Source organism: Vicia villosa, unplaced genomic scaffold (genome assembly GCF_029867415.1).
Source record: "Vicia villosa cultivar HV-30 ecotype Madison, WI unplaced genomic scaffold, Vvil1.0 ctg.001753F_1_1, whole genome shotgun sequence".
Lineage (NCBI taxonomy): Eukaryota > Viridiplantae > Streptophyta > Magnoliopsida > Fabales > Fabaceae > Vicia > Vicia villosa.
Genome location: NW_026705716.1, coordinates 35,113 through 53,449, shown reverse-complemented (window position 1 = coordinate 53,449; position 18,337 = coordinate 35,113). Strand labels below are relative to the sequence as shown.

General features: G+C 38.4%; 1 protein-coding gene across 2 annotated transcripts; it reads left to right on the top strand.

Annotated features, from left to right (window-relative positions):
* The first annotated feature begins 2,690 nt into the window (after window positions 1-2,690).
* LOC131636467 (probable fatty acyl-CoA reductase 4) lies at window positions 2,691-18,135 on the top strand. Of its 2 annotated transcripts, XM_058907070.1 has the most exons (10): window positions 2,691-2,810; window positions 2,885-2,988; window positions 3,069-3,271; window positions 3,379-3,479; window positions 3,573-3,774; window positions 3,873-4,034; window positions 10,867-10,948; window positions 11,020-11,289; window positions 17,540-17,667; window positions 17,764-18,135. In XM_058907070.1, exons 1-10 carry the CDS (start codon window positions 2,732-2,734, stop codon window positions 17,915-17,917), a joined length of 1,485 nt encoding a protein of 494 aa, XP_058763053.1. In that variant the 5' UTR covers window positions 2,691-2,731; the 3' UTR covers window positions 17,918-18,135. The 2 variants fall into 2 exon arrangements, with proteins under 2 accessions (XP_058763053.1, XP_058763055.1); XM_058907072.1 differs by lacking the exon at window positions 17,540-17,667 and having other exon boundaries at window positions 17,764-17,906.
* The last annotated feature ends 202 nt before the right edge of the window (window positions 18,136-18,337 follow it).

Below are 18,337 nucleotides of genomic sequence, written 5' to 3'. Positions count from 1 at the left end.
TGAAGAAGAAATTCAAAGAGCAGTGTGAGATTGTGACAGTACAAAAAGCCCTGGGCCGGATGGTGTGAATTTAGGCTTCGTGAAAGACTTTTGGAGCGATATTAAAGAAGACTTCATTAGAATGATGGAGGAGTTCCACAGACACGGGAGAATGGTCAAAGGAGCAAATTCTTCCTTCATAGTCTTAATTCCTAAGAAAAAAAATTCAGCAAAACTGTCAGACTTTAGACCAATTTCACTTATTGGGTGTATATACAAAGTTATTGCTAAGGTGCTGGCAAATAGATTGAGAAAAGTGATTGTTTCAATTATCTCAGACACTCAGACGGCGTTTATTGCAGGGAGACAAATCCTAGATGGTATTCTAATCGCAAATGAAATTGTTGACGAAGCCAAAAGAAAGAAAAAGGAAGTGCTTCTGTTCAAGGCTGACTTTGAAAAGGCATATGATTCGGTGGATTGGAACTTCCTAAATAGCGTATTGACTAAGATGGGGTTCCACGAGAAGTGGAGGAGTTGGATTGCGGAGTGTTTGAAATCGTCGAGGGTCTCAGTTTTGGTGAATGGCAGTGCTACACAGGAGTTTGGTGTCGGTAGAGGTCTTAGACAAGGTGACCCGCTGTCCCCTTTTCTATTCCTCCTAGTGGCTGAAGGCTTCAACCTCCTCATGAAAAGGGCAGTCGAGGTGGGAAATTATTCCGGTTATAAATTTGAAAAAGGGAAAGACAACTTCTCGCATCTTCAATATGCGGATGATACGCTTATTATTGGAGAAAAAAAGTGGAGTAACATCAGGAGCATAAAGGCAAACCTGACTCTGTTCGAGATGATTTCGGGCCTAAAAGTCAACTATCACAAAAGCTATCTCATGGGGGTTAATATTTGCAATTGCTGGATTCGTGATGCCGCAAAAGTCCTGAAGTGCAAAGTTGGTGACGTCCCGTTCACATACCTCGGGGTTCCAATAGGTGCAAACCCAAGAGCGAAGAAAACTTGGCAGCCGGTGATCGATACAATAAGATCCAGATTGTCCGAATAGAAACAAAAGCACCTATCCATTGGAGGTCGTGTGGTAATTCTAAAATCTATCCTGTCTGCAATTCCAGTTTATTTCTTCTCCTTCTTCAAAGCACCTTCAGGTATTATATCTAAACTCGAGTCTTTATTCAAACATTTTTTGTGGGGGGGCTGTGAGGAGGTCAAGAAAATTCATTGGGTCAAATGGGAGAAAATTTGTAGATCGGTCGAAGAGGGAGGCTTGGGTATAAAAAACTTGAGTGTCTTTAATTTAGCCCTCTTAGGTAAATGGGTATGGAAAATAAGAAAGGAGAGGTCGGGCTTATGGTTAAAAGCCTTGTCTGACAGATATGGGGAGCTTGAGGGTAACCATAGAGCCCATGTCCCAAATTGCTCAGCTTGGTGGAGAACAATTAATTGTATAGACATAGGCGACAGAGTGAACTCAGTAGAGTATTCAGTGAAGGAGAGTTACAAGATGCTGATGGAAGAGAACAGGATTGAGAGCACAAAGTCGTGGTCGATTATATGGCACAAACCAATACCCTTAAAGGTATCGTGCTTAGCATGGAGACTGCTCCATAATAGAATGCCGACGAAAGATAATCTAGTTAAGAGAGCAGCCATCTGCCAGAATAGTATTTGGTGCGCTAGCGGGTGCGGAGAGGTTGAGTCGGCTTCTCACCTTTTTTTTGAGTGTCCTATTTTTGCAGGAATTTGGCCTCAGGTTATCAAGTGGTTAGGCGTGCAGGCGGTGCTGCCAAAAGAATGCGAAGATCATCTTGAACAATTCGAAGCATTACTCGGGTGTGGCAGGAATACAAAGAACAGAGTCAGGGTGGTATGGCTGGCATGCATTTGGGCCATCTGGAAAGCAAGGAATAAAATGGTATTCGAAAACACTACTGAATCGGCTGATCAGACATTTGAAAATGTCCAACGAACCGCGTGGAACTGGTTAAGTTGTAAACATCATAGCTGCGTGTTGATGCAATGGTACATAAACCCCAGATTAATTTTATGCAGGGGTGTGAGTTGGAGGCCGACAGTATTGCAGTAGTTCGAGGTTCAGGCGTAGAGTTATTCCGAGCAGCTCTGTGCTGCAGCGCAATTTTTTCTGCGAGTCGGTACCGCTCCAGTCATATTGCTGGATATCTTGGATCCCTTGCCAAGGTAACAAATTCGGTTGGTTGATAGAAACAGCTTGAGCATACTGCAGCCGGTAATCCTACTGGAAATTAATTCTACCAAATGCGGCATAGGTGACTTCCGACTACAATCTGCCCTGTAGTCTGTGATGTACTGTTAGTCTTGGGTGTCTTTTTCATTAGGCTGCTAGGCATGTGTTTCTTTCTATATGAGGTCACACACTGGCTGATCAAGCTTTTGTTACTTTGACAGAATGGGTGTTTTGCCCCTAGTCTGGTTTTCTGCATTCCAAACATAACATTTGTATTGGTGCTGTTATCTCATACTGCACTTCTTGTGCTTAGTGTGAGAGTTATAAATATATTTAGCTTCTTCAAAAAAATAATATTAGGCTAACATATGCTTCCATCTTAATCTTTTGCCGGAGAGTGGTTTTAAGTCAATTTCTAACTCCTTGTCATATTTGTGTTCTCACCGCCAAAACATTATGCTATAAATAAGATACTTGGCATGCAATAAGTATTACCAAATCATAACTTGACTATCACTTTACTTCTTTTCTATAATGAAGTCTGGAAACATGCAAGACTTCTTCAAGGGAAAGACTATTTTAGTTACCGGCGCAACTGGTTTCTTGGCAAAAGGTAATATACAATCATTTCTATAATAAAACAAATTATTTAATATTTGTTTCACTTTAAATTATCTATATGTGCAGTTTTTATCGAAAAAATACTAAGGATCCAACCAGAGATACATAAACTTTATCTACTCCTAAGAGCTTCAAACTCTGATTTGGCTGCACATCGCTTGCAAACTGAGGTTCATCAATTTATTACACAGAATTAAACTAAAAAAAGACTAATAGAAATATTTTCTTACATGTAATCGTCATTTATCAGGTTTTTGAAATTGATTTGTTTCGCGTACTTCGAGCCAAGTTGGGTAAAGATTTTAATTATTTCATATCAAAGAAGGTAGTAGCAGTTGCAGGAGATGTTGCCATTGAAAACTTTGGAATAAAAGATGAAAATCTTAAAAATGAGATATTTGAAGAGATAGACATACTTGTCCATTCTGCTGCAACTACCAACTTTAATGAAAGGTACAATCTAATTCTCTTAAAAAATGATTAGTTAAATACTACAATTAGCTAATTACTTAGTAGTGAAATGAATCTATTAATTTGAGTAATACTTCATTTCTGTATAGATTTGACATATCTATGGGAGTTAATACAAAAGGAGCTTTACATGCATTGAACTTTGCAAAGAATTGTCAAAAACTAAAGGTTTTTGTGCATATATCCACCGGTAATGTTCCGTACGGCAAAAATTAGTGATTCGTTTCAATTTTTTTCTGTAATTTATTTTAATTGATTACTAATTATTATTTGTAACTTCTAGCATATGTGTGCGGAGATGCTAACTATGAAGATGGAATTGTAAGAGAGAAAGCATTTGACATGGATCAATCTCTAAAAGGGAGTTCAAAATTAAACATACACAATGAAATGAATTTGCTGGAGAAAAAAATAGCTGAACTTCAAGCAATGAATGCAGATGAAAATACAACGAAATTTGCCTTGAAAGATTATGGAATTGAAAGGTTCTCTATTCTCGTAAATATGATGAGTGGTTATTAGGTTATATATCTAATATATATTTTTTGTGATCTAATTTAAATTATATATAATGCAAAAATAGAGCAAATTTGCATGGTCGGCCAAATACATACGTATTCACAAAAGCAATGGGAGAGATGCTTTTAGTGCATCATAAAGATAATGTACCACTGACCATTATTCGTCCAACAATGGTAACTAGTACGATCAAGGACCCATTTCCCGGTTGGATCGAAGGTCAAAGGTATATTATTCATCACTCACAAATTAAATTTAAATATGTAACTAATTTCCTGCAAACGTAATTATGAGAGACATTATTTGTTGAGAATTTCTTTTTACATCCATATATCTTCTTATAAATCTGCGGTGAAATTTCTAAAATATATCTATATTTCGGATGTGCAATTTCGAAGACACTTTTTTTTTAAAAATAAAGGTGGTCTCGAATGTGCATATCTGAAGACACCTTTTTTTTTTTGAGAAATAATGTGTCTTCGGAAATACACATCCAAAATAACCCCATTTTTGATCTTGAGATTATTCGGATATGCATATCCGAAAAATCTAAATATTTATTAAAAAATTAAAATTAAATTGAATTAATCGTAATAATAGTATAATTAATTGTGTTAATCAAAATATATAATTAAATTTTTTATTTTTTTTAAGCAAGTTGTATTAAAAAGAACCAAAGTTCTAAGAGACTTGATTACAAGAGACAAAGCAATACCACCCCCAATAAGAAGGCGACAAGCTACCCAACAAAAGAAAATTACACTACCAAAAGGAGCCTAGCTTAAGTAAAACAAAGGGTTTTTGCTAAACTCATAAAAATTACAATTAGGTTGAGTAAATCTCCCTATGTAAGACCATCGCCAAGCAAGCTCTTTACAACTCCACACCACATCTCTCTTGATCCAAGAAGAGTTTTTAAAGATAATATCGTTTCGGCACAACCAAAGTCTCCAAACTATAGCCATCCACACAACTCCTACCTTATTTTGGTTTACATTCTTATGTAAACAAAAAGAACTCCAAACCCAAAATCTTTCTTTGAAATCGAGCATGACTTTAAAATCCATGCCAATCCATTCCGCCAAATCTTTCCACACATCCATCACCAAACGACAAGATAGGAAAGAGTGGATTAAAGATTCATCTTCCTCGTTACAAAAAGCACAAGAGAGGTTTGAAGAAGAGTTAAGAATACCTCTTAGCACAAGTGAGTCTTTTGTAGGAATTCTATTCAAGAAACATCTCCATCCAAAAGCCTTAACTTTAAGAGGAACATCTACTTTCCAAATAGTGGGGAGACCTTACGTAGCTCTTTAAAACACGATGAAACGGAGTAATCACGACCCTCCGACGGCTTCCAAGACACGGAGACAGCTGCGGCACCACCATTTAAGGGCGCTGGCAGCAGCTCTGCGCAAGCAGTCCTGTCGGCTGCAGCCCCCAAATAAGCTCCGACATCAACTCCAAAATCCCCCCAATGCCATTCCCCATCCGTCCATCCTCCCATACCCGAAATCGAGACACCCTGCAAATGAGAAACAACATATAAATCCGGAAAAGAATTTTTTATTGTTCCCACATTCGACCAATTAGCATGCCAAAAAGGAATGGTATATCCTAAGCCCACACTAAAATTGATGCCAAAAAGGAATGGTATATCCAACGAAATGATGTCCGCCCACCAAATAGATTTAAAGTTTCTATTTCTCGACTTCTTTTCACCGATTAAAGCTTTAGTGCTAACCTCTCTGTATCTTGCTTTCAAGACCCTATACCACAATGAATCCGTAGCTTCTAAAATTCTCCATCTCCACTTCAAAAGAAGCGCTATGTTAAACTCTTCCAAACTTCTTATGCCAAGACCGCCTTTCTCCTCCGGAAGACACACATCTTTCCAACTCACCCAATGAATTTTCTTCTTATCTTCTGACCCTCCCCACAAGGAATTGCTTTGCAGTTTATTAATCTCGGAGATAATCTTCTTAGGAGCTTTATAAAAGGAAAGAGTGAAGATCGCTAAGCTACTCAACACCGATTTCAAAAGGGTAATCCTCCCACCGAAACTAAGCCACCTCGTTTTCCACGAGTCCAATTTGAATTCTTTTGCCTCCGTACTACAAGAAACAAAAGATGTTGCCACTTCCAAAAATTAAGGGTTTATGTTGATGCCAATGATCTTACTCTTGTTGAAATTAATGCCAAGGCCCGACACAATCTCAAAACCTTTCAAAACCGACCTAATAGCCCAAAGGTGATTCCAACTACCATCACCCACCAATAGAGTATCATCCGCGAATTGGAGAATGTCTATGAAGCACCTACCATTCAAATTGCAACCCTTCAAAACACCGATTTGAACCGCCTTATTAACCAAAGCTCTCAATCCTTCCACCACTAAAACAAAGAGGAATGGGGAAATGGGATCACCTTGTCGAAGACCCCTTTCCACTTCGAATTCCAAAGTGGGGCTACCATTGACAAGAACCGACATCTTGCTAGTAAACACCAAAGCTTCCATCCAATTTATCCACAAAGGACCAAACCCCATTCTCCTCATCATGTATCTAAGAAAATTCCAACAAACTTTATCATAAGCTTTCTCAAAGTCCACTTTAAAGAGGAGACATTCCTTCTCTTCCTTAATTGCATAGTCCACCAATTCGTTAGCCACTAGAACTCCATCCAACATTTGTCTTCCCGGAACAAAAGCACTTTGACAATTAGAAATGATAGAAGAAAGAACCCTCTTGATTCTACTTGCCAAAACTTTCAAAAAATTTTGTGAATACTACCCACAAGACAAATAGGACGATAGTCATCAAGCCCTAAAGGATTAGAAGACTTCGGAATTAAAGTAAGGAACGATGAGATAATGGATTTTGAAAGCTTTGCTCCATAATGAAAATCTCTAAAACACTTTAGAACATCATCCTTGATGAAATCCCAACATCTCTTGAAAAATAAGAGAGAGAAACCATCCGGACCCGGGCTCTTAGAACCATCACAATTCCACACCGCCTCCTTGACCTCCAATTCCGTAAAAGGGGCCTCCAAACCGCTCCTATCTTCCAAACTCAACGAACTAAGAAAAATGCCGTCTAAGTTTGGTCTATCAAAAATCTCTTCTTTAAATTTTTCTTCAAAGTGGGTTTTAACCGCCTCCTTGACCTCCTTGACCGAATCCACCAAACCTCCGCTTGTATTTATATTGCTTATATGATTCCTATTCCTCCTATCCTTCAACACTCTATGAAAATACTTGCTATTGTTATCACCATCGTTTAGCCACTTTAGTTTAGCCTTTTGAATAAGCATATTCTCTTTAATCTTAAGGTTCAACCAAAGTTTCTTACTAGCCATGGACTTTCTAGCATGCTCCTCTTCATCCCATCCCTCATTATCGTCCGAAGCATTCAAAGCCCTCACACCTTCCTCAACTTCCAAATCATACTTGCCAAAAATGTTTTTATTCCACCATCTCAACCTATCCTTGATAAGACAAAGTTTCTCTTTCAAAACAAAGTCTCCTCTCCCTTTAAACTTTAAATCCAACCACTCTTTTTTAACAAAAGGGATAAAATCTTTATCGGAAAACCATTCATTGTTAAACAAAAACGGTTTGGGTCCCCAATCCTCTTTATTGATAATCAACCAAACCGGGCAATGGTCCGAAATGTCCCTCGAACAAATCAATTGGCCAACGACTCCTCGAGATGATACAATGATGTTAGATATAAGAAACCTATCTATTCTACTCTTTGATTTACCATCGCCACAAAACCAACTAAACTTCTTCCCTTTGCAAGGGCCATCCAACAAACCGCTTTCATCTATAAATTCCGAGAATTCCCTCCATTCCACATTGTTTCCACCTGTAGAAACACCAACTCTCTCACTCCTTTTCTTGACCGCATTAAAATCTCCCCCAAAGATCCATTCCCCATCTGTATGACTTTGTTTCAACTCCAATAGTCTAGCCCATAAAGAACGTATATCACGTAAAGAGAAGGCAGAATAAAGGTTAACAATATAGTACATACCTCCCTCCCACATGACTTTATTTCCAAAAAAACCCTCGCCTGAAAAACTCGCAACAGCCGTCACTGATTTGTTCTTCCAAAGGGTCAATAGTCCTCCCGACATACCATTCGCCGCTGAAAAAGAATAACCAATATCTTCCTTCTCCCAAAAACTATTAGCCAAAGCACCAGAAACCTCCTTCAATTTGGTTTCTTGAATAAGAAATAAGTCTGCCTTCCCACCATGAATTATACTACTGATCCTTTTCCTCTCGATCTTACTGCCACCTCCCCTTATATTGAAAGTACCCACTATCATTGTAACCTTTTTAATTGCTCCTCCTGCCCTTCCAAATCTTCTTGTTTAGTATTGTTTACCACTATAGTCTTCGCAGAATCCCTCTTAGTTTCTCCTGTGACGACGCCTAGCTTGGAAACCAATCTCATCAATTTACCTTCCGCAGAGAATCCGAAATTTGAAAGTAAACGGGTATTGCATCTCAATATATCAGATTCAGCCGGATTATTAACTGAAGAAGATGCTTCCTTCTTTTCATCCGCTTCTGTATTCTCGTGAGTAGAAGGAGAAAAGTTAGCTTCAAGTTGTTCACCGTCAAAAATGTTGGGCCCCGCCAATGGTTTTTTAAGATTAAGCTTCAAAAACTTCTTACTAGACTTGGGCTTGTATTGATGTCTAGATACAGGCCCATTAAGTTCTGCCAGCGATTTAGCCCTTTTCAACTTCTTTCTATACTTAATGAATTTAATATTATTAATACGTGGCAGTCTAACTTCCTCTTCCTCTTCCTCTGGGCCGATTCTCACTTCCGTATTCCCCACAAGATTATCCAAGGAGTCCAGAACTTTTGACACAGAAAAACTAGGTTCAGAGATCGAATCAGAGTAGATGATGTCTTTTTCATGATTACTGCTTTTCGCCTCCCACGCAACCTTCAAGGCGGCATCGAAACTCTCCTTTTCATTAATTGCATCTGACAGCTTTTCCTCAAAAGGCGCTTCCTTCAATAAATCATCATCCCTCCTCTCATCGACATACTGCTCCGCCTCCTTCCTCCTAAGAACCGCCCCAATCTCCGGCCGATTCTTCTAAAAGATTATTGGGGTTTCTCCTACGCTGCTCTTATCTTCCTTACCGAAAAGACCTTCATCGTCATTAGAGCCGGAATCCCCAGAGAAGGAAGGTGAGGATGAAGGCTTCTTCAGAACAACTTTCTGGGCCACAATGCTTGAAGGACCGTATGTGTCTTCCCTCAAAGTCAACTGGTACATCAATCCATCGATGTTCACCTCCATGTGTTCTTTAAGAGAAAAAGCAAACGGTGCTTTGATCAGAATCCTGGCTATGTCCATTTTGCTACCTGACATGGTGTCCTCATCCACACAAATGTAAGTACCAAGTCTTTTCGCTATTATTTCGAAGAAATCAAAACACCAGGCATGACAAGGGATTCCATATACTCTGATCCACAAAGCCCTCTCTGTATCGACATCACTTTCTTGCCAGGGTCTGATGGATTTAAACCATTGGTTCCACCAAGAAGAAGCTTCATTAATCAATTCTTGGATAACCCCCTCCTCAATCTCCTCTAGTACGCACAACTTAGCTCCCAAATGGTAGACTTTTATCAAAAAGAAACCCTCAACCTCTAGATGTGTTTGAATGTTATACGTTTCTCCGGCGAACTGAACCTCACCTATGTATGCCTTCTTCCACCTCTTCTTAACCGCTTCGCTTGATGTATAAGTAAAACACTCTTTCACCTCCTCCGCCTTATAATCCTTATCCTTACCCTTGCATACTACATCTGCAAATGACTTGTTTCTAACAACAGGGTTGAAAACAGAGTCTCGATGCATCCTTGGGGGGACCTTCTCCTGATAATTGGGTGCAACCCTACCTTTGCCTTCACTCCTATTGAATCTTGGAATATTCACATGTATCTTTTTCCCATCAATCAAGATGTTGTCTAATTTAATCGCTAAAAGTTTTTCGTCCTCCACTCCTTTGAACCTGCCAAAACCAAACCTTTTGCCAAATCTGTTTCTCCTTGCAGGTATCACAACCTCCACCACATTACCAACACAACCAAAAAGCTTGAAAAGATCTTCCGCATTGCATCTCTCCGGAAACTCAGAACAAAAGAACGAAGGGATAACTTCCTCCTGTCCAACCTGCATTCTACCGTAAGGGAAAGAGTCCCACCGTGGTAGGTATCCACGATACCGATGACCTTTCCTAACAACTTTCTACCACTCCATAACTCAAGGTACCAAGAAGAAAGAAGAAGAAAGAGGAACGATAGGATCTCATAATGAACCAGAAAACAGAACCAAGACCAAGGCCCCTAACCCTAAGGTTAGGAGTTTAAGCCGAAGATCTCAGATCAGACTAGTTCACCATGAAGCAATCCATACAGATCCTCAATAGTATTTGCTACTGATGTTCTTTCCAAATCAGAAACATACAAATGATATTATCTTTTTTATTTTAATAAGCAATATATATATAATTAAAATATAACTAAATATATACCATTTTTATGAAGATATATAACTAAATATATACCATTTTTATCAAGATATATAATTAATTAAATATTTAACCGTATAATTCACTCTAATTATATTATAACTATATTATAAATAAATATTTTTTCAAAATAAAAAAAATATATTTAGAATATTGGAATACTTGGATATGCATATTTGAATTAACCAATATCCAAAAATTTTTTAAGGAAGCATTTTTTCGGATATGCATCTCCAAGAGAAGACATGACATTTTAAATTCAATATTTAAATGAAAAAAATTTAAAGATGGGTGATTTCGGGAATGCATATCCGAAATCTTTAAAATTAGGATATGGGTGCCATCTCCGAATAATATTTTAGAATTTTCAGAGGTGTTTTTCACTCTATTTGGATGCACAAAGAAATTTTCTTATTTGTTTTGCCTATTATAGTTGCTAATTGAATTATATATATTGTGGCCATAATTGTTTCAATTTATGATTACAGAACTGTTGATAGTATGATATGTGCCTATGGCAAAGGGAAGCTACCATGTTTTCTTGGCCACCCCAAGACAGTTTTAGATATAGTAAGTTACATGGTTGAGTTCAGATCGTATTGTTATATTTCTTCCATTTTTCCTTATACTTGATTATATAGATGCCTGCAGATTTGATCATCAATTGTGTAGTCGCAGCCATTGTGATCAACTCCAAACAAGCTCCTAAAAACTTCATCTACAATGTTTCTTCTTCATTAAGAAACCCTCTCAAAATCTCGGATGTTCACAACATTTCACATCAATATTTCAAGAAAAACCCTTGCATAAACAAAAATGGAAAGCCAATAGTCATCTCCAAAGGAATTGCATTGAAAAGTTTGGCTGCTTTCAACATTTATACAGAGATCCAATATGTCCTGCCACTTAAGGTTTGCTTTTTTTTTTAAATCAAGAAATATATTAATAAACCACCAACCATTCCATATTACAACGCCACAAAAACGATCAAAAAAGAAAATTACAGACCGATTACAACTTAACTTAAGTAGAACAATGGGTTATTGCAAAACTCGTAGAAGTTATAATTGGAGTGGGTAATTTTCCCGATATATGACCACCTCCACACTAGAGTCTTACAACTCCACACCACATCCCTCGAATTCCACGATCCATTGTAAAACACAATGTCGTTCCTACGCATCCACAGACTCCATAAAGTTGCTATCCAAATTGTTCCCACTTTTGCTTTGTTGACTTTCATAGATCGACAAAAGGAGCTCCAATACATAAACCCCTCCCTGAAATCTAAACTGCTTTTATAAGGTAGCCCAATCCACTCGGCCATCTCTCTCCAAACAATACCGGAATTCCGACAAGATAGAAACGAGTGAAGAAGAGATTCAATCCCATCGGAACAAAAAGCACAACCCAAGTTTGAGTTAGAAGCTATAATACCTTTCACCAAGAGAGAATCCTTAGTTGGAACTTTGTTGATGAAGAATTTCCAACCAAAAGCCTTCACTTTCAAAGGGACATCGATCTTCCATAAATCTATGAAAGCCAAATCATACCGATTTGGCAGTCCAAAAGGAACTAAAAGACTACACAGAAAATTGTAACAAGAAGCAACGGAATAAACTCCATCCTTTTGGAGTTTCCAAACTGCACAGTCCTCTTCATTCGCTTTAGGCCCAGCATGGGTTAACAACATAGCTATACTGTTAAACTCCCAGTCAAAGGCTGCTGCGGAAAGATTATCACTAGCAGCCAGAGCATACAGCGCTGCAGCCACCGGGACAGCCGTCCCTCCGCCATCCTGAACAGGGAAAGCACCAAAAACGGGTGCTGAGGAATCCTCCAAAACCGAATCTGCCGAGACAACATTGGTTCCAACCTCTGGAGAACCGCCACTATCAGTAACAGTTGCAGGTATTGAAGCAGAACTAGCGGCTAAAGCTTGAGTAAGAGGAATACCTAAATCTCCCCATATCCATTTTCCTTCTATCCAACCACCCATGGCACCAATTGAAACATCTTGCATCAATGAGAGCTTGTACATATTTGCATAAAGATCCTTTAAAGGGCCTCCCTTCACCCAAGAAGATTTCTAAAACGATATATTGTGCCCGTCTAAGACATGAAAATGAAAATTGTTAGTAAAAAAATTCTCCGGTAACTCTTTCCCTAGCGAGAGAAGATCCGCCCACCACACCGACGAAGAACCATTCTTCTTAGATTGCACCAAATCGCAACTCACCCTAAGATTCACATCCTCATACCTAGCTTTTAACACTCTATACCATAATTCGTTTTTAGCACCGAAGATCCTCCAATTCCACTTCAAAAGAAGAGCTTTGTTAAAAATGTCTAGCCTCTTAAGACCAAGCCCGCCTTTCTCCACCGGATTACACAAGTCATTCCATTTCACCCAATGCATTTTCCTTTTCTCTTCCATCCCTCCCCATAAAAAATTACTTTGAATCTTATTAATCTCCGAAACAACTTTCTTAGGAGCTTTGTAAAAAGAAAGGGTGAAAATCGCCAAGCTACTAAGAACCGATTTTATTAGAGTTATCCTCCCTCCAAAACTAAGCCATCTTCCTTTCCAAGAGTTCAACCTCCTCCTAACATTGTCCACAAGAGGCTTCCAAGAAGAGATTCTCCTAGGATTTTGACCAATATGAATACCAAGAAATTTGAATTCCATACCCTCCTCTCTACAATTAAGGAAATTGGTTGCCACTCCCATAAAGTGGGAACTAATGTTGATCCCTATCAACTTACTCTTGTGAAAATTGATTCTAAGGCCCGACACCAACTCAAAACTCCTTAAAACCGCTTTAATGGCCCAAAGGTGTGTCCAACTCCCGTCTCCTATTAAAAGTGTGTCATCGGCAAATTGGAGGATATCCACGAAACATTTTCCATTAACATTAAAACCCACAAAGTCTCCATTATCAACCGCTCTTCCAACCAACGCTTTTAAATCTTCCGCCACTATAACAAAGAGAAAGGGGGAGATAGGATCCCCTTGACGAAGACCCCTTTCCACCAAGAATTCCCTCGTTGGACTACCATTAACAATAACCGACATCTTGCTAGTGAACACAATAGCCTCCATCCATCTCATCCACACATTCCCAAAACCCATCCTTCTCATCAAGTATTTAAGGAAACTCCAACTCACTTTGTCATAAGCCTTTTCAAAATCGACTTTAAAGAGAAGACACTCCTTTCCTTCCTTGTTAGCAAAGTCAACTAACTCATTGGCAATTAACACGCCATCCATCATTTGCCTTCCCGGAACGAAAGCGCTTTGGCAATTAGAAATGATGGATGGAAGAACTTTCTTAATCCTACAAGCCAAAAGTTTAGAAATTATCTTGTATATACTCCCCACTAGACAAATAGGTCGATAATCATCTAAACCCAAAGGATTGCCATTATTCGGAATTAGAGCGATAAAAGAGGAAGTAATACATTTGGATAGCACCGCTCCGGAGAAAAAACTATTGAAACAAGCAAGAACATCTTCTTTAATGAAAGACCAACATTTCTTAATAAAAAGAAGAGAAAAATCATCCGGCCCCATACTTTTTGTGCCATCGCAAGACCACACCGCCTCTTTAATTTCTTCAACCGTAAATGGAACCTCAATCGATAAAGATTCAACGTCGCTCAAAGATTTAAAAGTAATCCCATCCAACAAAGGTCTCTCTACACAATCCTCCTTGAACTTGTTCTCAAAATGAGACTTCACCGCTTCCTTCACCCCATTAACCGAATCAACCACACCTTCATTAGAAATTATTGAGCAAATATGATTCCTACGCCTCCTCTCCTTCACAACATTGTGGAAATATCTACTATTCACATCCCCATCATTTAACCACTTCAATCTACTTTTTTGAATAAGCATGTTCTCCTTTAATCTAAGATTAAACCAAATGTTCTTTGAAGCTTTCACCTTGTTAATATGAGATTCTTCATCCCAATAATCCCTATCATCCCACTCGTTCAACTCCTTCACATTTTCTTCTATCTCCAAGTCTATTTTCCAAAAACGTTTTTTTCCCACCATCTCAATCTTTCTTTAATTACCCGAAATTTCTCCTTCAAGACAAAATCTCCCCTTCCATGTATTATAATCTCTCCCGATTCCTTCTTAACAAATTCAAAGAAACTCTTGTCATTAAACCATTCATTATTGAACTTGAACGATTTTGGACCCCAATCTTCTTTGTCTATCATCAACCACAGCGGGCAATGATCGGAAATATCTCTCAACCCTATCCTTTGACCAACCACCCCCACCTCGATATAATGATATTAGAAACAAGAAAACGATCGATTCTACTTTTAGATTTACCATCCCCACTAAACCAAGTGAACCTCTTTCCTTTGCAAGGAACATCAATAAGACCCGTATCTTCTATGATGTCCGAAAACTCTCCCCATTCCACGTTACCACTTCTAATAGAAATACCATTTCTCTCACTCCGCTTTTTAACCGCATTAAAGTCTCCACCTATAATCCATTCTCCATATTGATACTTGTTTCTCAATTCAATCAGACGAGACCATAAAGCACGCTTTAAAGGCATTGAGCAAGCTGAATAAACATTGAAAATATAATAACAATCTCCTTTCCACATAACTTTTGATCCAAGAAATCCCGGCCCACAAAAGCTAGCCAAAACCGTAACCGTATTGGTTCTCCATATAGACAACAAACCTCCCGAGAGGCCCTCGGAACTAGAAATGGAAAAATCCATGTCATCCTCCCCCCACATAGATCTCACCAAATAAGCCGACACATCTTTCAATTTTGTTTCTTGTATAAGAACAAAATCAGTCCTACCTTTTGATAACAGGCATCTAATTTTTTTTCTTTTAACTAGACTACCTCTCCCCTAATATTGTAGCTTCCAATAATCATCTAAAACATTTCAGAGTCCCCTTCCTACCTTCCAATCTAATTCCTCCTCTAGACAACTCCTCCGTGTCCAGTAAATACTTTTTAACCTCCTTCCCATCGTGAGCTATAGAGACCCCTAACTTTGCCATTTCCTTATTCAGCCTAGCCTCACTAGTTATGCCAAAATTAGAAAGGGTCCTAATATTGCATCTAACTATATCAGAATCCCCAGGCTGAGATGAGGAGGACACCGTTTCAATGATATCTCCAGAACAAGAAGGTACAGATAAAACTGGAGAACAAGGAAAAGAATTCCGCACGTGAAGTGGGCCACCCATGGAGCTTGCGTCAATGCTATTAGTTTTTTGTTTAATGGGCTTGGTAAAGTTCCTCCGTTTTCTAGGCCCAACATCTACCCCTTCGTTGGTCCCACCCACTTCATTAAGACATTTCTTTTTTAAAAAATATTTTTTCCTAGTCACCGCCTTTAGAATGGGTCCACCCACATCTACTCCCAAATCGCTGCCGTCGCCTACCTTAAAAAAGGATTCTGGAATGTAATTCTCGGAAGAGGAGGTCCCACCACACCTTTTAAAAAAGCCATCATGATTCCTAGGAGGTTGTTGTACCGATAACGTGTGTTCAGAAGAAGAAAAGTTTGTTTCATGATTCTGACTTGCCATCTCCTTCCTTTTAAGCTCTAAAATAGCCAAGATAGCTTTATCGAAAGAGGAGCCCTCTGCTATTCTATCAGACTCTACAGAATGGTTTGTAGGCTCCCTAGGGCATCCATGAATTCCTCTGCTCCCAACGAGTAAAGAACCAACAGCCACACTACCGGATAAACCACTTCCTCTTGCTCCGTTCATATTCTTTACTAATTCTCCCAACCCATCTCTCTTCCCCTGCAACTCCTTACCCTTCGAAACAACCATATCCTTCGTCTTCTCATCTTCATCTGTTCCACTTCCTTCACTGCCTTTGTGAGACTCTAGGTCAAAGTTTGATGAAGAGTTAGAGATTATCGTTGATTCAACCGTCTTCTTTTCTCTTCCCCTGACCGGTCCAAATGTGTCCTCTCGTAAAACCAGATTGTAAATTTCATTATCAATGGAAACCACCAAATGTTCTTTAAGGGTGAAATTGAAAGAGACCCTTAACATGATCCTAGCAATGTCCAAGTTAGAAGCAGAGCTAGTATTATCATCCACACAAATGAAAGTGCCCATTAAATTTGCTATGCTTTCAAAAAACTCGGTACTCCAGGCCTGGCATGGCACTCCGTAAAGTGTCAACCACAAAACCCTTTCAGAATCGAATAAATTAGGTTTCCATGGTTTGATACTTTTGAACCACTGCTTCCACCACCATTCTCCTTCCTCTATGAGTTCCTGAACAATCCCTTCCTCCATCTCCTCCAGCAAGCACAAATTCGCCCCCATCGGATGCACCTTTATTGAGAAGTAACCTTCGATCTCCATATGAGTCTGAATGTTGTAGGAATCTCCTGGGAAAATTACCTCTCCTATAAATGCTTTTTTCCTTCTATCCATGATTTCTCTGGATGAAGCGAAACACAGGGCCGGTTTTTCAGATATGCTATCTCCTTTCGCATCTCCCCCTTGAACTATTTCAGCGAAAGACACATTATTCTCCACCCTTCTGGTTCGTCTACTACGATTTTCCACCCTTCTTCCACCACCAGTCTCTTGACTATTTTCCAGACCTCTGTTTCCTCCTCCCCTGTTTTCCCTCCCAAACCTTGGCTGATTAACATGCATTTTTTTTCCGTCTATAAGAATGTTGTTTAACTTTACAGCTAAGAGCCGCACATCCTTCACATCTTTAAATCTCGCAAAACCGAAGCATTTTCCGAACTTGTTTCGTTTGGGTGGAATCACCACCTCCGCCGTATCACCCACGCAGTTGAAAAGCCTGAAAATTTCTGTCGCCTTTGTCCTATCCGAGATCTCTGAGAAATATAAGGAAGAGATTATCTCCCCTTCTCCCACCTGCTTCCCTCCATAAGAGAAAATATCCCATCTTGTGTTAACATGCCTGAAGTTTTTCCTAATGACTTTCCGCCAGTCCATTACTATGCAGAAAAAGCAACGACACTTCTAGAGAGAAGGGAGAGAACCAAAAACTTTCTCTCTCATCATTTTTTTTCTATTTTTACTTCATGAACAACCTGATATTATGGAAAAGTATTATATAGTATTTCTTTTCTAATTAATTATTTTTTTGGTATTGTATTCAAGGCCTTAAACTTGGTGAACAAAATGAGTTGTCATTCCTACCAAGATGTTTATGATGATAATTTCAAGAAAATAAGAATTGTGAAACAACTTGCAAAACTATACAAAAGTTACGTATTTTTTAAGGCACTGTATGTAAATTTCATACCCTTTTCAATATAAATACGATGAATTTTATCTATATTTTTTAATCTTCATACTCATGAAAATATATATTATTTTTTTAGCTTTGATGATACCAACACTGAAAACTTACGAAGGGCAACAAAGTGCTATAACATGGAGAATGAGAGACTAAAGTTTGACCCTAGCAGCATTAATTGGAATGACTACATGATGAATACACACATTCCTGGTCTCGTCAAGTATACAATGAAATAATTTAAATAATTTCAAAATTAACTACTAGTTCAAAATGGTTGGAAATTGCTCTTTAGATCTCATTATTTGAATATTATTAATAATATGTTATTAATAAATTTTATTATCCAAATATGGATTTAGTGATGTTGCTCTTAAGAGCTTGTTGTTTGAAAATATTGAGAATGAATTGTACTATTTGATATAATTACGAATTATTAAATATAAATTTAGAGACATTTCTACTTAGAGCTTCTTGTTCTAGACATCCATGAGAAGCAAATATCTTCTACAAATCCGTCATGTTTATATTCCTCACACTTCTTATCCTATGAAAACATCTCATGGATTGTTGTCATTCCAGATAAATCAAAGTCTCAATTCTTGTTTAATCTTGCAAATTCATTACAAATTCATTCTTAATTTACTTGTTATTCAAAA

Coding starts and splice junctions, on each gene's coding strand:
- LOC131636467 (XM_058907070.1), top strand. CDS start 2,732: ATGAAGTCTGGAAACATGCAAGACTTCTTCAAGGGAAAGACTATTTTA. Junction 3,272..3,378: donor ACTACCAACTTTAATGAAAG/GTACAATCTAAT, acceptor ATTTCTGTATAG/ATTTGACATATCTATGGGAG. Junction 11,290..17,539: donor AATATGTCCTGCCACTTAAG/GTTTGCTTTTTT, acceptor ATTGTATTCAAG/GCCTTAAACTTGGTGAACAA.